This window comes from Balaenoptera musculus, chromosome 2 (genome assembly GCF_009873245.2).
Source record: "Balaenoptera musculus isolate JJ_BM4_2016_0621 chromosome 2, mBalMus1.pri.v3, whole genome shotgun sequence".
Taxonomy (NCBI): Eukaryota; Metazoa; Chordata; class Mammalia; order Artiodactyla; family Balaenopteridae; genus Balaenoptera; species Balaenoptera musculus.
In genome coordinates, this window is record NC_045786.1 from 25,646,914 (window position 1) to 25,665,520 (window position 18,607).

At 39.0% G+C, this 18,607-nt stretch overlaps 1 protein-coding gene across 1 annotated transcript in view; it reads left to right on the forward strand.

Moving 5' to 3' along the window:
* The first annotated feature begins 259 nt into the window (after nucleotides 1–259).
* The window catches only part of GDI2 (GDP dissociation inhibitor 2), a 44,647-nt gene continuing 26,299 nt past the window's right edge, over nucleotides 260–18,607 (forward strand). Inside the window, exons 1-3 of the mRNA XM_036842225.1 lie at nucleotides 260–563; nucleotides 11,270–11,377; nucleotides 15,116–15,215. Of these exons, the coding sequence (XP_036698120.1) occupies nucleotides 519–563; nucleotides 11,270–11,377; nucleotides 15,116–15,215 (253 nt within the window). The 5' untranslated portion in view covers nucleotides 260–518. The remainder of the gene's footprint in view (nucleotides 564–11,269; nucleotides 11,378–15,115; nucleotides 15,216–18,607) is intronic.

Below are 18,607 nucleotides of genomic sequence, written 5' to 3' on the forward strand. Positions count from 1 at the left end.
AACTAGACAGCTGCCCCCAGGCCGCAAGCAAGCTCCCGTCCCTGCCCCCGGGGGCCAGCGCGCGACCGCCTCCGCCCCCAACCACGGTGGCAGCGCGCCGCGTGGAGAGCCGGAATCCACAAGGGGCACGGCCCGCCCTCTTCTCGCGAGAGGTAGGAAAGGAAGAAGGTTGGGCGGGCGACGGGGATCTAGCCAATGAGCGAGCGGGAAGGGCGTGATCGACGGCCTCCTCTAAGCCCCGCCCCGGCTGCAGAGGCCCTGGTCGCCGCCCGCCTCTTCTTTTCTCCCTCCCTGCCCTCCCTTCCCTCCCTGCCCCGCTCTTCTCTTTCCGTCTGAGGTGGCGGCCGGCTGCCTCCTCGGCAGCTCTGTTTTCCCTCTGCTCCCGCTTCCCTTTTCCCTTGTGCCCGGGCCCGGCCTGAGCGTTTCCTCCGCCTCCTCAGGGTGGCCGCCTAGCTCCCGACCCCTAGAGTCCTGCGCCTTTTCTTTTCTCTGGGCTTCCGTCCGCGCCCGGCCCCGCCATGAATGAGGAGTACGACGTGATCGTGCTGGGCACCGGCCTGACGGTGAGGCCCGGCGGGCAGGGGCGGGGGTCCCGGGTCGGGAGGGAGGCGGCCACACGCCCTGCCCAGCCCCCTTTTCCCCATCCCCTCAGGCCGCGCCGCGCCTCGCCTCGCGTCTCCTCCGAGGGTCTCCGGGTGGGGCCGGTTTCCGCCGCCGTCTCGGGCCGCGCTCTGGAGCGGAGGCGGGCCGGGCCTGCGGCGGGGCCTGCGGGCCGGGCGGCGCGTCTGGACGGGGAGGAGACACCGGGGGATGGAAAGCCCGGTCCGGCAGGTGCTTGGGCGGGTCGTGACGGCCGAGTAAGAGTAGGTGGGAAACGAGAGTCCGCTCTGCTGTAGCAGAGGCCGGAAAAGCCCGGATTGGTGTATTGATGCGTCTCCCTTACGGGTTGACGGCCTCTCGCGATTGAAAACGGAAAAGCAGCCGGCGCAGTGGGGGAGGGTGGAGGCCAATCACAGTGGCATTTCCTACTTAGACTTCATCCTCTACTACTAGTCAGTGTCGGTGACGAGTCACTGGATAATCACTGTTTGGTAGGTAATTAAGTTCAATGAACTTATATTTTTGGAGAAAATTAGATTTCTTATCCTCCTCCCCCACTCCAGGTGAGAAGCATTATCCTTTCCTTTTAACCACCCTCCCATCCCACTTGAGCAACTGTAGAATTGGAAATGAGTTTTCTCAAAAATGTGTCTAGTCCTTTCTCACCTGGCTTTTGCCATCTTTTCCTTCTGTGTGGTCTGTCCTTGCCTCCATTGTCTCTTCTGGAGGTTTTCCCCTGAGAAAGAGGTTGGTGATGGGGTGCTAGAGGCCAGGTTCTGTACTAGTGCATGGTGTGCGTAATACCATGGTAAATATATTTTCCTGGCTGTCTGCTTAGAGAACTTTAGATAATCTGCAAATAATGCAGGCAGATGTTTTACTTCTTTTTGTGCTTTTAAAAGAAAATGAGGACTATTCATCTTGCAAAAGAATTCCATTTGAAGAGAGGACCATTTCCGTTATCAAAAGTTTTTTGGAAATTTGAAATTCTGACATTGGGTTGCTTTGTTTTATAAGATGGATACTGATTTTGATCTTGTGTATCCCATATAAACTGATCGCAAAGTCCGGACTCATTTAATGTAAACCACTACAAATTTGTTGAAATGCATTGTAATCTCTCAAGATCAAATTAACATTTTTTTCAGCTAACACTCCAAAGTAACTATTTTAGATTTCTCGGGACAAGAGAAAACTGTCAAACTTGCATTTGGCCAGTTTTTTGGGAAAAGATTGTTGGGAAGTAGAATGGCACTTTTCTGGCATGTCATTTTTCTATTTATGGTGATTTATGGTGATTGTTGGATAATACTCATTTCTGAATGCTTCATTATGTTTCAACAGTCCAGAGAAAGAAATGGGACTGGCTAGGAAATAGTACCGAATAGATGAGATTGCTTACCTAGAAAGCTATTTAGTCATTTTGAATGTGAGGTATTGGGTTGAATTTCTTTTTTTGATGGTGAGTTAGAAGACTGTTGGATGCCTAAATGAATAGCCTACCCACTGCAGGGTGGTTTTTTTCATTTTCGAAGTGCTTAATTGGGATTCTGAGCTGAGCTTATTAGTTTGGGGCGGATTTTGCCCACTGGAATGGGCCCTGTTGCTGCCAGCATATTGTAAGAGCTAGTTAGTTCCACTGTTTTTCTACGGTTATTGCTGGTCTTTCAGATTTGCTCTTGATTAGGTCAGTTAAACATGGACAAATAAGTGCAGATCCTTTCTCATGCAGGTTTCTATATGCCTAGTTCAGAAGTATCACTTTTTATCAAAGAGGGCACAGTTTTATTGCATAACAACCAAGTTAAGATAATGCACCTTATTTAAATTTTCATTTGGATCAATTGTGACCTTTTTGGTGAATGATAGATGCATACTTAACTAGCAATCAGATAAATTTCTGCTGTCATTTATTATTTATTTATTTTTGGCTGCATTGGGTCTTTGTTGCTGCACGCCGGCTTTCTCTAGTTGTGGCGGGGCGGGGCTACTCTTCCTTGCGGTGTGAGGGCTTCTCATTGCGGTGGCTTCTCTTGTTGCGGAGCACGGGCTCTAGGCGTACGAGCTTCAGTAGTTGTGGCCCGCGGGCTCTAGAGCGCAGGCTCAGTAGTTGTGGCACACGGGCTTAGTTGCTCCGCGGCATGTGGGATCTTCCCGGACCAGGGCTCGAACCCGTGTCCCCTGCGTTGGCAGGCGGATTCTTAACCACTGCGCTACCAGGGAAGTCCCGGGATGATTTTGATAGCGATAAAATCTTATACCCTCATTTTTAGTGATACAGGGACTTTGATTACTTAAATGAAGAGATCACCAAAGTTAAAAAGCCTCAAATTATAATTAATTTTGAGTATTTGGTGTGAACATACCATTTACTTAATTTTTGATTTATAAATATTTAGTGCCTGAGATTTAAGAACCTAAAAACAGGTGTGTGCTATCAGTTGTGGGTACCAAATACTGCATGATGCCTGTGTGTTTGCATTTTTTAGTGTGATTAACTCGTTACTTTTAATATAAAGTGTAAGGAAGTGTTGGGGTTTCTCTGTGTTGCCTAATGTTGTCACTGTTTTGTATCGATTGTTACATCTAAAATAAGGTCATAATAGTGCACAAATATTGATAGTAACTTTGATAAAGAAGGCATAAAACAATTTAGTATATACTAGAGCAAAATCTTCATTCTAAGAGAAATGGAATATTTCATATAATTGAGTTCTTTAAGGAATTGAGGGCTATCCCTTTAAACAAGCATAACTTTTAGATAAAAACCTTTCAAATGATATCACAACTTTTTAAACAAACTGAAGAGCATAGTTAATGTACTTGATAACAAAGATTTCACATCAGGAGGATTAATTACTGTTATGCTATAACATAATGAAGCCATTGAGACCTAGGGAGCTTTGTAGGAACTTTGGCCTCCTTACTAAGTCCTCTTAGACTGCTCAGCTTTGGGAGTTAGTTCTACCGTCTACTTTTCAGTTTTTCCTCTTTGTTTACTTTGCTGGTTAGGCTGGTGACTGTCCACAGCCTTTGACCACTTAATTTGCTGTTTCTGATTGACTTCGGGCTTGGCAATGAATTCATGAGTCTTCTCAGAAGTAGTAATAAATAATAAAATAAGGGTTACTAGCTCCACAGCTGCTTGTGCTTCCCAGCAGTATTTTGTTTTGTGCTACATGGTAATTTTCGTAAGGAGTTTTGAATCGAAAAGGACACTTTAGTGATATGTAACCAGATTATTCTCAGCAGTATTTGTTTAAAACATTGTTTTTCATCCCAGCCATACTTTTCCTTCTTTATTAAAATTTTGTGACTTCAAAGAGGAGTTCTTGTACTTGATTTAAAAATCTTGAATTGCCTTTTATATTTACTCCTTGAAAATCTTTGCCATTGCTGTTAGAGTTCTGTGGACAAACAACTTTCTGTCCACTGCAGTAGTGATCATAGGACCAATGTGTGCAAATGTCTTATTTTTGGAAGGTATAAATACTATGTAGGCAGTCTGTATTTTAAATCAGCCTTAAGCATACTGGTCCAGTAGAATAGAAGTAAAATCAGACATATTTCAGCATTTCGAAGTAGTAGTGAGACATTTGGTTGGGAAGACCGCTAGGTAAACGTTTGGCTCGCATACATGATACCCTGCAGTTACCTTTATGTCCCCTCTCACAGTACCTGATTAAAGACTTAATGGAGTAATGGCCTACTCAATTTCAGTTACCTGTGACTGTTGTGCTCGATTATGGGCAATAAAAAGGCAAACACACCTGTTTATGAGTACCTTCTTCTCGTGTGGGGCTAACTATAATATGAGTTAATATGAGAAAGTACTAAGTGCCATAAGGGAATTCACACATGTGGGAATTCAGACAGGGGAATCAGAAAAACCTGCATAAAGAAGGAGTTATTAAGGTGGCTTTTAAAAATAATTGATAAGCAGGGTAGGGGGAAGGGGTATTAGGTGAAGGTAATCAAAAAGAACAAACTTAAGCTATAAGATAAATAAGTACTAGGGATGTAATGTACAACATGATAAAGATAATTAACACTGCTGTATATTATGAATGAAAGTTAAGAGCGTAAATCACAAGGAAAAAATTTTTTTCCATTTCTTTAATGTTGTATCTATATGAGATGATGGATGTTCACTAAGCCTGTGGTCATCATTTCATGTTGTATGTAAATCAAATCATGCTGTACACCTTAAGTCTTTACAGTGCTGTATGTCAATTATATCTCAATAAAACTGAAAAAGTTTAAAAAATATTGGTAAGTTTTGAACATGAGGAGGAATGATTTTCTAGGCAGAGAGAGCAGTGTAAGTCAGTATTAAGAAAAGGATATATATTTAGGGGATAGGGAGTTTATTTTGTGTGAAACAGAAGGTATGAAGAGGTGTAATGGAAACAGTGTTGGAAAGAAGGTATATCACCAAGGATGCTGAAGATAGTAGGTTAAGAAGTTTGAATTTTATCTTCTTGGCCAACGAGAGAGGGTTTTGAGCAGGAATGATCTAATTAGAGCCAAATTTCAAGAAAAGTTATCTTTGACAGCTTTTAATGAGATGCATTAGAGGGACAGAGACATTTAAAGAAACACTTGTTCTGCTGAAAACTAACGTCCATTTTTATTGTGTTATTGCTGTAAGACGTATACCACTGAAATTAAATGATTTAAAAGTTTTCTAGTTAATACATTTTCTAGATAAGTAGAAAGGCACTTTTCTTTAAGATGAGTTATTAGGTACCTTGTTTTCCTGATCACATTTTTGTGTGCATTTACTTTCTGTTTCTTTCTTTTTTTTTTTTTTTTTAATCACTCCAGAACTTTAAAATGCAGGAGGAGTTAGAGTGTTAACAGTGTTTAGTTTGGTCACTTGGAAGTTACATCAGAATTTTATTTTATTTTATTTTTTTACATCAGAATATTAACGTACTCTGGTTCTATTCTCTTCCAAGCCTGAGTTGCCCTCTAAGTAGGAAGGGGGGTGGGCATTAACTTTTCCAGGATACTGGGATACTATTTAGTACCAGTGGCCTTGGCAATTCTTTAGGTTTGTCACAATTCATATATGGGAACACCATACAGGCTGCTTCACTACGTAAGAGGTACTTCGCCTAGTGTGTTTAGGTGCTGTCCGTTTGAGTTAGTTACTCTGATTATTGCAAACCTAGCGCTATGTGTACGTGCTGAAGGGAAGTGAGCCTCAATATCACTGATTTGATCCTTCCTGACCATCACCCCACCCACACATCTGCACAGACTAGAATTTTGCTGCAGCTGAACTTCAAACATTTAATCTGGTTACCTCTTTATGTAGGCCAACATGAAGAGCCAGTTGGGTGGCAGATGCCATTATCTTAAAGAACTTGGATTTTGGGCCTGAGCTCAGTTTGGATGAAAGACCCACCTGAGATTGCCAGGCATCCTGTGTGCATCATTAATGCATGTATGCATGCATTTGTTCACTTATTCATGCTGAGCACCTAATATGCTCTAGGCCCTAAAAATAAAAAATAAATAAGGCATAATAGCAAACAAAACACCAAAAAACCTTGGATTCTGAAGATGGTTTTACAGTTTTAGTTATTTTGGTTGTGAGTCTGTATATTCTTATCCTGTTCAGGTCAGTTGTGGGTGAGCTCGAAATTAAGTGTGGAGCACTCTCATCTGTTAGTTTTAAAACTAATGTGTTGGTTAATATTCATTCATATATGTTTCCTGGTAAAAGTTATCAGTATTCTTGACATAGATGTTGGATGGTCCAGGTTTTCTAGTGTGAAAAAAGGAAATTCACTTAGAGTATTTTCTCTAACTTTGATGTGCTTTGCTTTTTATTCTGTATTCACCAGATAATAGTAGATTTTAATTTTGAGTTGTTAATTTGGGAAGATACTAAAATTTTGGGATCATTAATATACACTCTATACTCAGATGTGATTGGTTTTATCAGTGAATTAATGACTTCATCCCATGTTGTAAAGTAAAATTTAAAGTATTACATTTGTGCTTCTATGTATTCTCTTGGCATTGTAAAAGCAATCTTTTATAGATGGGTTTAGAAGAATCAGTGAACCTGCAAATTATTAATTAGCTTTTAATATATTTGCTCCAAGTGATGCCTTTAAAGGTAGTTAGTATCAGCTCTTCGGACTGCTGAATCTTTATATTACTGGGTCCTTTATTAGGCCTCAGCCTTCAGTGCTTGCTTTGGAGCCATGGTCCAGTGAGTGGGTCATGCTTATTTGCAGTGGAGTATGAAAAGTTATATATAGAAGCTGTGCAACACTCAAAGTTGCTTGCTGTGATTTTGCTTCCAAAAGTTGAACCGTGAAGTCTACTTTTGTCGACTGGAAATGTGACTATTTGGTTTTCCTCTGTTTATGTCATAATCTGTTTTTGAGATTGTAAATATTATTCTATTTTCATATAATATATTGAATCATATGTTAGTGCTTCTTTAGATTTTTTTTTTTAAGCAAGTGATTTGCTTTTGATAATATTGGAGTTAATTTTTACAGTTAAAATACTTTCAGTTCTGTTTATCAAGACCTCATTAAGAAAGTTAAAAGTCAAGCTGTGGAATGGATGAAGATATTTGCAATATATATATAACCAATAAAGCACTTTTAAATATCTAGAATATATAAGGAATTTTTATATAGCAGTAAAAAAAAGAAAGCCCACTTTAAAAATGGGCAAATAATATGAATAGGCACTTATCAAAAGAAGATACTACAATTATCAGTAAACTATGAAAAAGTGCTCAGCCTCATTATGTGTCAGGAAATGTAAATTAAACCACATCCTAACTAGAATGACTAAAATTAAAAGGCCAGAACACAAATGTTGGGCAAGGATTTGAAACAACAGACTTTCATATACTGCTGACACAGCATATGAAATTGGTACAACCATTTTGGAAAGGTGTTTGGCAGTATCTGTACTCTCCTTGATATCTATCCAACAAGTGCATACATAAAAGACACATTGAGAATGTTTATAGAGCATTATTTATAACAGCCCCAAACTGGAAATGATCCCAATGTCCACCTGTAATAGAATGGATAAATAAGTTGTGGAATATCTGTGCGGAGTATTCATTCAAAAGACTCCTATGGCTTTGTTACCCGCGGTGTGGTCCATGGATCAACTGCTTCTGCAACACCTGAGAACTTACTAGAGGTGCAGATGGTTACACCCCTCACCCCAGATACACTGAATCAAAATCTACAGTTTAACATGATCCCCAGGTGTTTAATAAAGTTTGAGCAGCACTGCTTTACTAGTGGTTCTTGAAACTGGTCCTGGACCAGCAGTATTCTCACCTGGGAACTGGTGAGAAATGCAGATTCTCAGGCTCCACCGCAGACCTGCTGACTCAGAAGCTTTGGGGGTGGGGCCCTGCGTTCTGTTTTAGCAAGCTGTCCCGGTGATGTGGATGCAAAGTAAAGTTTCAGAATCTGCTTAGAATTTACATTTCTAACAAGTTCACAGGTGATACCAAATCAGGAGCTCTCTTTGAGATCCACTGTTGTTGGTAGGGCTAGGCAAACCTGTAAAAGTCCACAGGTTTTTCAGGCCACGTGGTCTTTGTCACAGCTACAGTTCCACTGTGGTACAGTGAAAACAGCTAATATGTAAATGAATGGGCATGGGTGTTTACCGGTAAAACTTTATTTACAAATACAGCCTGCAGGCTGGATTTGGCTCCTTTACTTTAGAGACCCCTGCTGTATAGCAGTGAGAGTAAGAAAATTTCTATTGCAAACAAAACATGGATGAATCTTGTAAACGTATGTTGACTAAAAGGTGTATACAAGAAGTGTATACTACAGGATTCCATTTATTCAGAGTTCAAAAACAGGTAGAAAAATCTTTGCTCTTAAAAGTCATGAGCGTGGCTGGGGCTGAGGAGTGGTTATGGCTGGAGGTGGCCTGGAGTGCTCATTATGTTTCTTGATTTAAAGAAATGATGCACCCTCTTGGAGTAAACTTTGAACCTGACAGTAACTAATTTAAAATATTTTTAAAATATTAAAATGAATAGTACATTATGGAGGAGAATTTGAGATATGTATGAATTTTTGAAAATAAAGATTTCAGAGTCAGGCTTTAGGGGGATGAGCTTGTTCTCTGTTGTCTGGAGTCTTGGATAAATTTGAGAAGCACTAGGATTTATAAAGTTACAGAGAATTTCCTTTGTCATTTAAAAAAATAAAGCTCTTATCACCTAAACTCTGGTATAACGGTTCTGGGTGAATGAATATCCCATCTCTGTGTGTCTTCTCATTAATCCATTAATTGGATTGACTTTCTTGACTGCTCCCCCACCCTGTCTTGATTTGGTATGTCTTAGTATATTCACGCTTTGTTTACCTTTTTACTGAGAGTGATGGTTTATAATCCTCTGTTGATTGTCAGTTGATTAATGGTTATCTTGGATGCTTCATTTAGGGCTCTAGTTCTCAAACTCTTGGTCTCAGGATCTATTTACACTCTTAAAAATTGAGGTCCCTGAAGAGCTTTTGCTTGTAAGAGTATCTATCAATATTTATCCTATTAGAAATCAATGTTGAGAAATTAAAAAATGGTTTTTATTAATTCACTTAAAGATAACGTTGATAAACTCATTACATGTTAACGTGAATAACAATTATTTGGCGTATAACTGTGTTTTCCAAAACAAAAAAATTTCTGAGGAGAGTATGGTTGTTTTACATTTTCTGCACATCTCTTTAATATCGAGTTTAAAAGATAGCCGATTCTTATCTGCTTTGGTGTTCAGTCTTTCATAATTTTTGTCATAGCTGAAGTATATGAAGAAAATCAGGCTTTAGACAGATGTGTAGTTGGAAAAAGGAGTATTTTAATAGCCTTTCAGATTGTTGTGGGTATCCTTTTATATAAATTTACACCTAAACACAAGTGGCAGGGTATTTTTAAAGATTAATTGCAATATGAAATTTGAAACCACATCAGTGAACATTTCTTATTCCGTTACATTAAAATCCGTTAATCTAGCTTGCACTTTGAATTTCTCGTTTAACCTCCTGTATGATTTTGTAACATCATTCATTGGTCACTTGGGAAAGTACTGTTTTACTTAGTAATGCAGGTCTTCTGAATTGTTGACACATTTCATTATGCCATATCAAAAGCTCATATTTGTTAATATCACTGATGTTGTCTGAAAAGTCCTTTAAGTATTGGGGATCTGATGTACCCATGGTGGTGGATATAAGCTTTCCAAAATTCAAATTTTCATTCAAAAATATTTTTTTAATACATTTTATTTATTTATTTTTAACATTTGGCTGTGTTGGGTCTTCGTTGCTGCACGTGGGCTTTCTCTAGTTGTGGCGAGCAGGGGCTACTCTTGGTTGCACCGGCTTCTCATTGCGGTGGCTTCTCTTGTAGAGCACGGGCTCTAGGTGTGTGGGCTTCAGTAGTAGTGGCACATGGGCTCAGTAGTTGTGGCTCGTGGGCTGTAGAGCACAGGCTCAGTAGTTGTGGCACATGGGCTTAGTTGCTCCGTGGCATGTGGGATCTTCCCGGACCAGGGATCGAACCTGTGTCCTCTGCATTGGCAGGCGGATTCTTAACCACTGCGCCACCAGGGAAGTCCCTCATTCAGAATTTTGACTTATCATTTTTGGCAACAAATACTGTTGGTTATTTTCCTTGACATTCATTTTTGAGAAAATGTCTGCCGAAATCCTAAGTCTGAGTAATCATAGTTTGTCAGTTATTTTTCCAATTAAAAATGATGATCCATGGGGCTTCCCTGGTAGCACAGTGGTTAAGAATCCGCCTGCCAATGCAGGGTACACGGGTTTGAGCCCTGGTCCGGGAAGATCCCACATGCCGCGGAGCAACTAAGCCCGTGAGCCACAACTACTGAGCCTGCGTGCTACAAGTACTGAAGCCCACGCACCTAGAGCCAGTGTGCTGTAACAAGAGAAGCCACAGCAATGAGAAGCCCGCGCACCGCAACGAAGAGTAGCCCCTGCTCGCTGCAACTAGAGAAAGCCCGCACGCAGCAACAAAGACCCAATACAGCCAAAAATAAATAAATAAAAATAAATACATTAAAAAAAAAGATGATCCATGAAAAAAGTAGCTAGTTCAGCTTACAAATCAGTCTCACAAAAGGCCTTCCTTGAGCCAGAATTGCTTTATGTGAACTTCCCGTTTTGCTACACAGGATATTTAAAAGATGGGTGTTCAGGGATGTTGTTAACAGAGGTGATTTTTAATGCTTCATCAAGGATAGTCTTAAGTGAAACTGGCCTTGTTTTTTTAAACCATGAGTGCCTTGTGGTGAAGAATATAATGACTAGTGCAGTTGGAGCCACCGCCTTAATTTGTTTTATCCACCATTGATCTTGCGCTGTCAGTGCAAGTGTAACACAGTGGGAAAAAATGAATAATGTCTTAGTGTTATTATGAAAATAGTTTAAACCTTGGGACTCAGAGGGGCCACAGAACACACTTTGAACCCTGGTTGCTTTAGGGCTTTGTCCTTAAAAATTACATCATATATTGCATATACATAAGTATTAATTACTAAAAGAATGTTTAATGACAGGCTTGTAAAAATTATCTGTTTGAAACATGCAGTAGCATTTTCCTTCCTTTGAAGATACTTACGCTTTCCCTGTAGGAATGTATCCTGTCAGGTATAATGTCAGTGAATGGAAAGAAAGTTCTTCACATGGATAGAAACCCATATTATGGAGGAGAGAGTGCATCTATAACACCGCTGGAAGATGTAAGTATTAAAATAAATTAATGTCCCTTTTGTACTTTGAGTCTTTTACTTGTGAATCTCTACTTTTTTATAGATGGTTTTAATTTTGTTTTATTAAATAGATTATCTGTAACATCATAATTTTCAGGAGCTCCTAGTTTGGGGCTTGTAGAAATTTAAATTGTGATTTTTGTTGCCATCTGGAGCAGTTATCTGTTCTCTCTCGAAGTTAATAGAGTGTAGACTTGACAGGGTGCATGGAGGGTACCTTTTGATGAAGACCTAACATACGCCAGGCACAGTGCCAGTGCTTTCCGCATAGTCTTAGTTATCTTCCCAGTCACTCAAAGAGATTTTATCCCCATTTTTTAGATGGGAAAATAGTTTCTGTGGGCTTAAGATCACGGAGACGGGCTGATAACCCAGGTTATATGATTCCAAAGCTTAGTTCCTTTTTCTTTTAACTTATTTTATTGAAGTACAGTTGATTTACAATGTTATGTTAATTTCTGCTGTACAGCAAAGTGATTCAGTTATACATACATATATATATTCTTTTTAAAAATTTATTTATTTTATTTACATTTATTTTTGTCTGCATTGGGTCTTTGTTGCTGCATGCAGGCTTTCTCTAGTTGCGGCGAGCAGGGGCTACTCTTCGTTGTGGAGCGCGGGTTTCTCATTGTGGTGGCTTCTCTTGTTGCTGAGCACGGGCTCTAGGTGCACGGGCTTCAGTAGTTGTGGCACGCAGGCTCTAGAGCACAGGCTCCGTAGTTGTGGCACGTGGGCTTAGTTGCTCTGCGGCATGTGGGATCTTCCCAGACCAGGGCTTGAACCTGTGTCCACTGCATTGGCAAGCGGATTCTTAACCACTGTGCCACCAGGGAAGCCCTGTATATATTCTTTTTCATATTCTTTTCCATTATGGTTTTTCACAGGATATTGAATATAGTTCCCTGTGCCATACAGTAGGACCTTATTGTTTGTCCGTTCTATATATAATAGCTTGCATCTGCTAATCCCAAAGTTGCACTCCATCTCTCCCGCAGCTTCCCTCCCCGTTGGCAACCACAAGTCTGTTCTCTGTGTCTGTGAGTCTGTTTCTGTTTTTTAGATAGGTTCATTTGTGTCATATTTTAGATTCCACATATAAGTGATATCATGTGGTATTTCTTTCTCTTTCTGATTTATTTCACTTAGTATGATAATCTCTAGGTCCACCATGTTGCTGCAAATGGCATTATTTCATTCTTTGTTTATGGCTGAGTAGTAGTCCATTGCATATATGTACCACATCTTTATCCATTCCTCTGTTGATGGATATTTAGGTGTTTCCATGTCAAAGCTTAGTTCCTTTTGCTATACTCCGTGCTTCCTACTTCTTTAGAAAATGAGCACATGAAGCATTTCCAAAGTGTGTTTTACTAAGTATATTTATTTCTCTGTGTGGGGTTTGTTCACCATCCACGTGTATAAATCTGAGCTGTACTGTGCTTTATAGGAGATATATAGATATTGTCAGTTACTTTTAAAATAGTGACTTTGATGAAATAAACTTAATGTTTATATCAAAAAGCTTTTTTCTCTATATTCAGGCATATAGGAAAGTTGAAAGAATAATACCAGTGGAATATTTTTTTGCTTCATGTCTGTTTGTGTTATTGGTTTTAAACCATTGAAAGTAATAGACATGATCCTTGACCTAAATATTTCAGCATTCATCTGTGAAGAGCAACATTCTCCAACATAATCATAATACCATTATCACACTTAAGAAAATTAACCATAATATCCAGACTATATTCAAATTCCCCAGTGATCCCAAGAATGTTGTATATTGCTGTGTAGGAGTGGTTTGTTTTCTTTTTTTTTAAACTAGTTTAAGCATTGCCTTTTGTGTTGTTTCCCTTTATTCTCTTAATCTACAAAAGTCTCGCCACCTCTTTTCTTTTGGGAAGTCTAGGCCAGTTTATAAGAAGGTATTGTTGGGCACTTCATACTGCATCCCATCAGGAGGCACAGTGCCTGCATCAGCATCACTGTTCATGATGCTCAATTTGACCTGGTTGAGGTGGTGACCACTGACCTCTCCATCGTAAATCATCTGTGGAGCGATGCACTGGCGTCATTCTTTCTTCACCTAGTATATTGATTAGCCTAGTGTTAAGTAAGATGAGCAAGCTGTCCTCTTTTTTTTTTTTAATTTAATTTTTATTTTATATTGGAGTATAGTTGATTTATAATGTGTTAGTTTCAGGTGTATAGCTAAGTGATTTAGTTATACATATACATATATCCATTCTTTTTCAGATTCCTTTCCCATATAGCTTATTATAGAATACTGAGTAGAGTTCCCTGTGCTGTATAGTAGGTCCTTGTTGATTATCTATTTTATATATAATGGTGTGTGTATGTTAATCACAAACTCCTAGTTTATCCCTCCCCTGCATGTTTCTCCTTTGTTAACCATAAGTTTGTTTTCGAAATCTGTGAGTCTGTTTCTGTATTGTGAATAAGTTCATTTGTATCATTTTTTCTTTAGATTCCACATGTAAGTGATATCATATGGTATTTGTCTTCCTCTACTGACTTACTTCACTTAGTATGATAATCTCTAGGTCCACCCATGTTGCTGCAAATGGCATTACTTCATTCTATTTTACGGCTGAGTAATATTCCATTGTATATATGTACCATATCTTCTTTATCCATTCCTCTGGTGATGGACATTTAGGTTGCTTCCATGTCTTGGTTATTGTAAATAGTGCTGCAATGAACATTGGGGTGCATGTATCTTTTTGAATTATGGTTTTCTTCACATATATGCCCAGGAGTGGGATTGCTGGATTATATGGTAGCTCTCTTTTTAGATTTTTAAGGAAGCTCCATACTGTTCTCCGTAGTGACTACACCAGTTTACGTTCCCACCAACAGTGTAGGAGGGTTCCCTTTTCTCCACACCCTCTCCAGCATTTATTGTTTGTAGACTTTTTGATGATGGCCATTCTTACTGGTGTGAGGTGATTTGCATTTCTCTAATAATTAGTGATGTTGAGCATTTTTTCATGTGTTTTTTGGCCATATATATGTCTTCTTTGTAGAAATGTCTGTTTAGATCTTTTGCCCATTTTTTGACTGGGTTGTGTACTCTGTCTTTTTTAATGTACTCAAGAACTTGGGGGTTTTTATTGAGTGAATATATACCACCTTTGCTTGTTCTGTTCCACCTTAGCAATGGAACTCATGAGTTTGAATGAATATTAAATTTTAAGCTGCAAGCTGCTTTTAGAGCCTCAAACTCATGTAAATTATAAATTAACTGGAACTAATTTTAATTGTCTTTTCTGATTTGAATAATCCAAAATTTATTTTTAACTCCCTACGTAACCACAGAAGCAAAATTAAGCCTTTGTTAGCTTTTTATTCAATAGAGAATGAGTTTAAATGATTTCTACAAATAGTAAGGGATGTATCTACAAAACTAGTACATAACAAATAGTTTGTTTTGTATTCCTGCTAGTTAAAAGCAAACACATACCACCTCTGCAATATTTATTTTGGCATTCATGAGTTGAGTAATATATTTAATTTACATATGTATTGGAATAGTGCTAAATGTTCTGATTAAAAATGAAATGCACTTGTACTTTACCTCATGTTGGTGGTATTTAGTTACACCAAAATCACTTCATCAAAAAATAGTTGTGCAATGAAAGTTAAATTTTGTTACATTATGGGTGTTTTTTGTTTTGGTTTTAGTTATACAAAAGATTTAAAATACCTGGAGCACCACCAGCATCAATGGGGAGAGGAAGAGACTGGAATGTTGACTTAATTCCCAAGTTCCTTATGGCGAATGGTAAAGAATTCCAACTTAAATTTATGATAGTACGTTGAATCCGATTTGAAAGTAGAAAGTAACTGTTGACAGAGAGTGTTATTCCAGGTATGTGGAAGTGGATTCCGTTGAATGGCAACGGTATGGTGAGTAATAGGGCCCATTAGAGGCATCTAGAGTCGGTAAGTTAAGAATGGAGGGAAGAGGGGGTGACTTCTTAGTAATTGGTTTTGGAGAAATAAAATTATGCTGTGGCATAATACATATCAGAATTGTAAGCATTTGTAACAGACTTTCCTCTTGATACTTTGGTGACAGTCTTAGGTAACTGGGCCTTCAGAAACAGCCATATTAATGTTTTTTTCTAGTTTGTAAGCTTTCACAGTTATTTTTTCATATTAATTTTTTCTCATTTTTTTCTTTTTTCCTCCCGTTTTATTGAGATATAATTGACATACAGCACTGTATAAGTTTAAGGTATACAGCATAATGATTTGACGTACATGTATTGTGAAGATTACCATAGTAAGTTTAGTGAAAATCCATCATCTCATATAGATACAAAAAAGAAAAAGAAAAAAATGGTTTTTTTTCTTGTGATGAGATCTCTTAGGATCCACTCTCTTAACTTAGGTCCCCTTTAAATGCTGGAAGATAGGACTCACTGGCAGCTGCCTCCCTTAGATAAGGCCTCCTGAGCTCTCAAGTTCCCCTCAGCTTCCACCACTTCCTACCTTCCCTTAAGCCCAGTCCACCTTGCTCATTTCTATTACCTGCCTGGCCTCAGTAGGAAATGAGTTTGCAAACTGGTCTGTAACGTGCTAGGCTAGATAGAGAGAAAAGGACAGGCAGGTGGGTGGGCGGGGGATGGGGGGTGGTAAGCAAGTAAATGTGAGTGAGTGAACAGTGAGAGACATAAATGCTCATATTCCAGGTAGGTCCCTTAACTCAGTTAAGGAACCGATCCACACACTGTGCACACTTTCCTCACTATACATGGAACTGGGTGGAAGAGACATTTCCCAGGACAGTGTCTTCTGTTCATCAGCTCCCATGAAACAACTGGGGCACCTGACAAAGAATAAAAGGGAACTGAAAACAAATGATTGCATAATGTGTTAATGGCATTGCAGTAGTATAAAAAGTGTGACTTTTTTCAAATAATTATCATAATCAAGTTATATTAAAAGAAAAATTCCTACAAAGGCAATAATTTTGGTGTGCGCAGAATTCCAATCTCAAATCTTAACTTTTGGTAAATAAATACTAATAACGTCTTTGTGGCTGCTCTCAAATGTATGCCAATCAGAAGATCTTCTTGAGGTTCATTCATCAGTAGAAACATGGACACATCTCACTGTAATGCGGCAGAAATGGCAGCTGTGAAGTCATAAATACGGCCTCAGGTGGCCCCAAGGAACACTGCAGTGGTAGAGTGGATCCACCCTCCTGGTCGGCGACCATGGCTTTCAGCAGGGCTCATATCACAGAACAGAGGGCTCAGGCACTGGGGGTACTTGGAGATCATCTGATGATTCACTTTGCCTCACGGAGCACAAAGAGTAAGAAGAAACTGGATTCAATATGCTCTAGTGGGCTTTTTCTTTTCTTTTTGCGGGGGAGGGGGTCTTTTGTGTGCTTTAAAAATAATGTGAAGTCCCTAGGTAACACCAAAGATCTCAGTGAAGTCTGAATCATCTGACACTGTTCAATATACATGAAACTTTAAGACAGCTGAGTGGATTTATTTCTGTACATCCTTTTGAGAATCACTAATATTACTGGTTCATACTTGTGGGTCATTTCTGTTAGGAAATTTTTTAAAGGTATATGAAGGCAGTGAGTAGAAAAGGAAATAAGGCCAAGGCAGAGAGAAGGAGGTGGAAGAGGCGAGGAAACGGAGGGAAGTAATGCCTTAAGACTTTGCAAAGTTCAGTCCATGGACTAAGGGACACTTGGGAGCTGGTTGGAAATGCAGAATCTCGGGCGCTACCTACACCTATGCAAGCAAAATTTGTATTTTAATAAGATCCCTGGGCAATTCCTAAGCAGAATGACGTTTGAGAAGCACTGCCTTAACAGTCCATTGCAGGCTCTTTAATGTCAGAAAAAGATGAGATACGGTGAGAAAACTTCACAAAATGTCTTTACCTGGGCGACCCCAGACCACCTACAAAACCTGTCTGAGCTTCATTTCCTTATCTGTAAAATGGAGATGATAATAATAGTAATATGATAGGGTGGTTCTGAGGACTGAGGGAGTTGTTAAATAACCCTTTCAAAGGTCTTGGCATAGAATAAGTAATGGATGTTCATTAGATTTTTGTTTTTAAAACGCATCACGGTATTTTCTTAGTTCCTGGTTTAATGGGTATATTATTTTAGAACATTATAATTTTAGCTGTTGAATTTTTTGAAACTTTTTTTTCCCTAGGCAAACTAATAAACTAATCCTTAACACAAACTAGAAATTTAAAATATACTCTTTTTCTCATATTTTTAATTAGAGGAGTATCTTTAAATTGCTGTGATTTTTAGCACCTTTTTCTGAGATGACGTTGAAAAACTAAATTGTAAGTATAAGTCTATTTATGTCCCATGAAATAAAGTATGTACCACCCTTTCCTCCTTTTTGAATTTATGTTCTATAATTTGGGAATATGTTCAATGGAAAGATCCTATTGGAATTTTCTCTGAAATTTGAAGTTAAATAACTGAATTATCTTGAGGTTAATTGTAAACACAAAATTTTTATTATATAAATAATAAAATTATTTAATTAAAATTAGAAAACACAGATAAGCAGAAAGGAAATAAAATTTTCATAACCAGAATCTTATTGTTTAGAATCATGGTTCATATTCTGGTGTATCACCTGCCAGTTTCCCCCCCACCTCTTCCCAGATAACATGTTTTTCAGTCAGTATACTGTGAACACTTAAGAGAGAGGGAGTGATGGAACCAGGGGCTGGATGGGATGATAAATCTCATTGTATACTCCTGGAAGTGTAGTATGGGGATAAAGGCAGTAATTTTCTTTCTTTCTTTTTAAAAAAATATTTATTTATTTATTTGCTTGTGCCGGGTATTAGTTGCGGCACGTGGGCTCCTTAGTTTCAGTTCATGGGCTCCTTAGTTGTGGCATGCGAACTCTTAGTTGCGGCATGCATGTGGGATCTAGTTCCCTGACCAGGGATCGAACCCGGGCCCCCTGCCTTGGGAGCGCGGAGTCTTATCCACTGCACCACCAGGGAAGTCCCTAAAGGCAGTAATTTTTTAAGGCTTTTTCCTTTATATTGCCAGATTTTACTTTCACCAGTAGACTGAGGCTGCCCCTTTCCCAGTACCTTTGCCACTCCCAGATATTATTCATTTTAGTTTTTGTGATTTTGTCATACTAGAAGACAAAATAG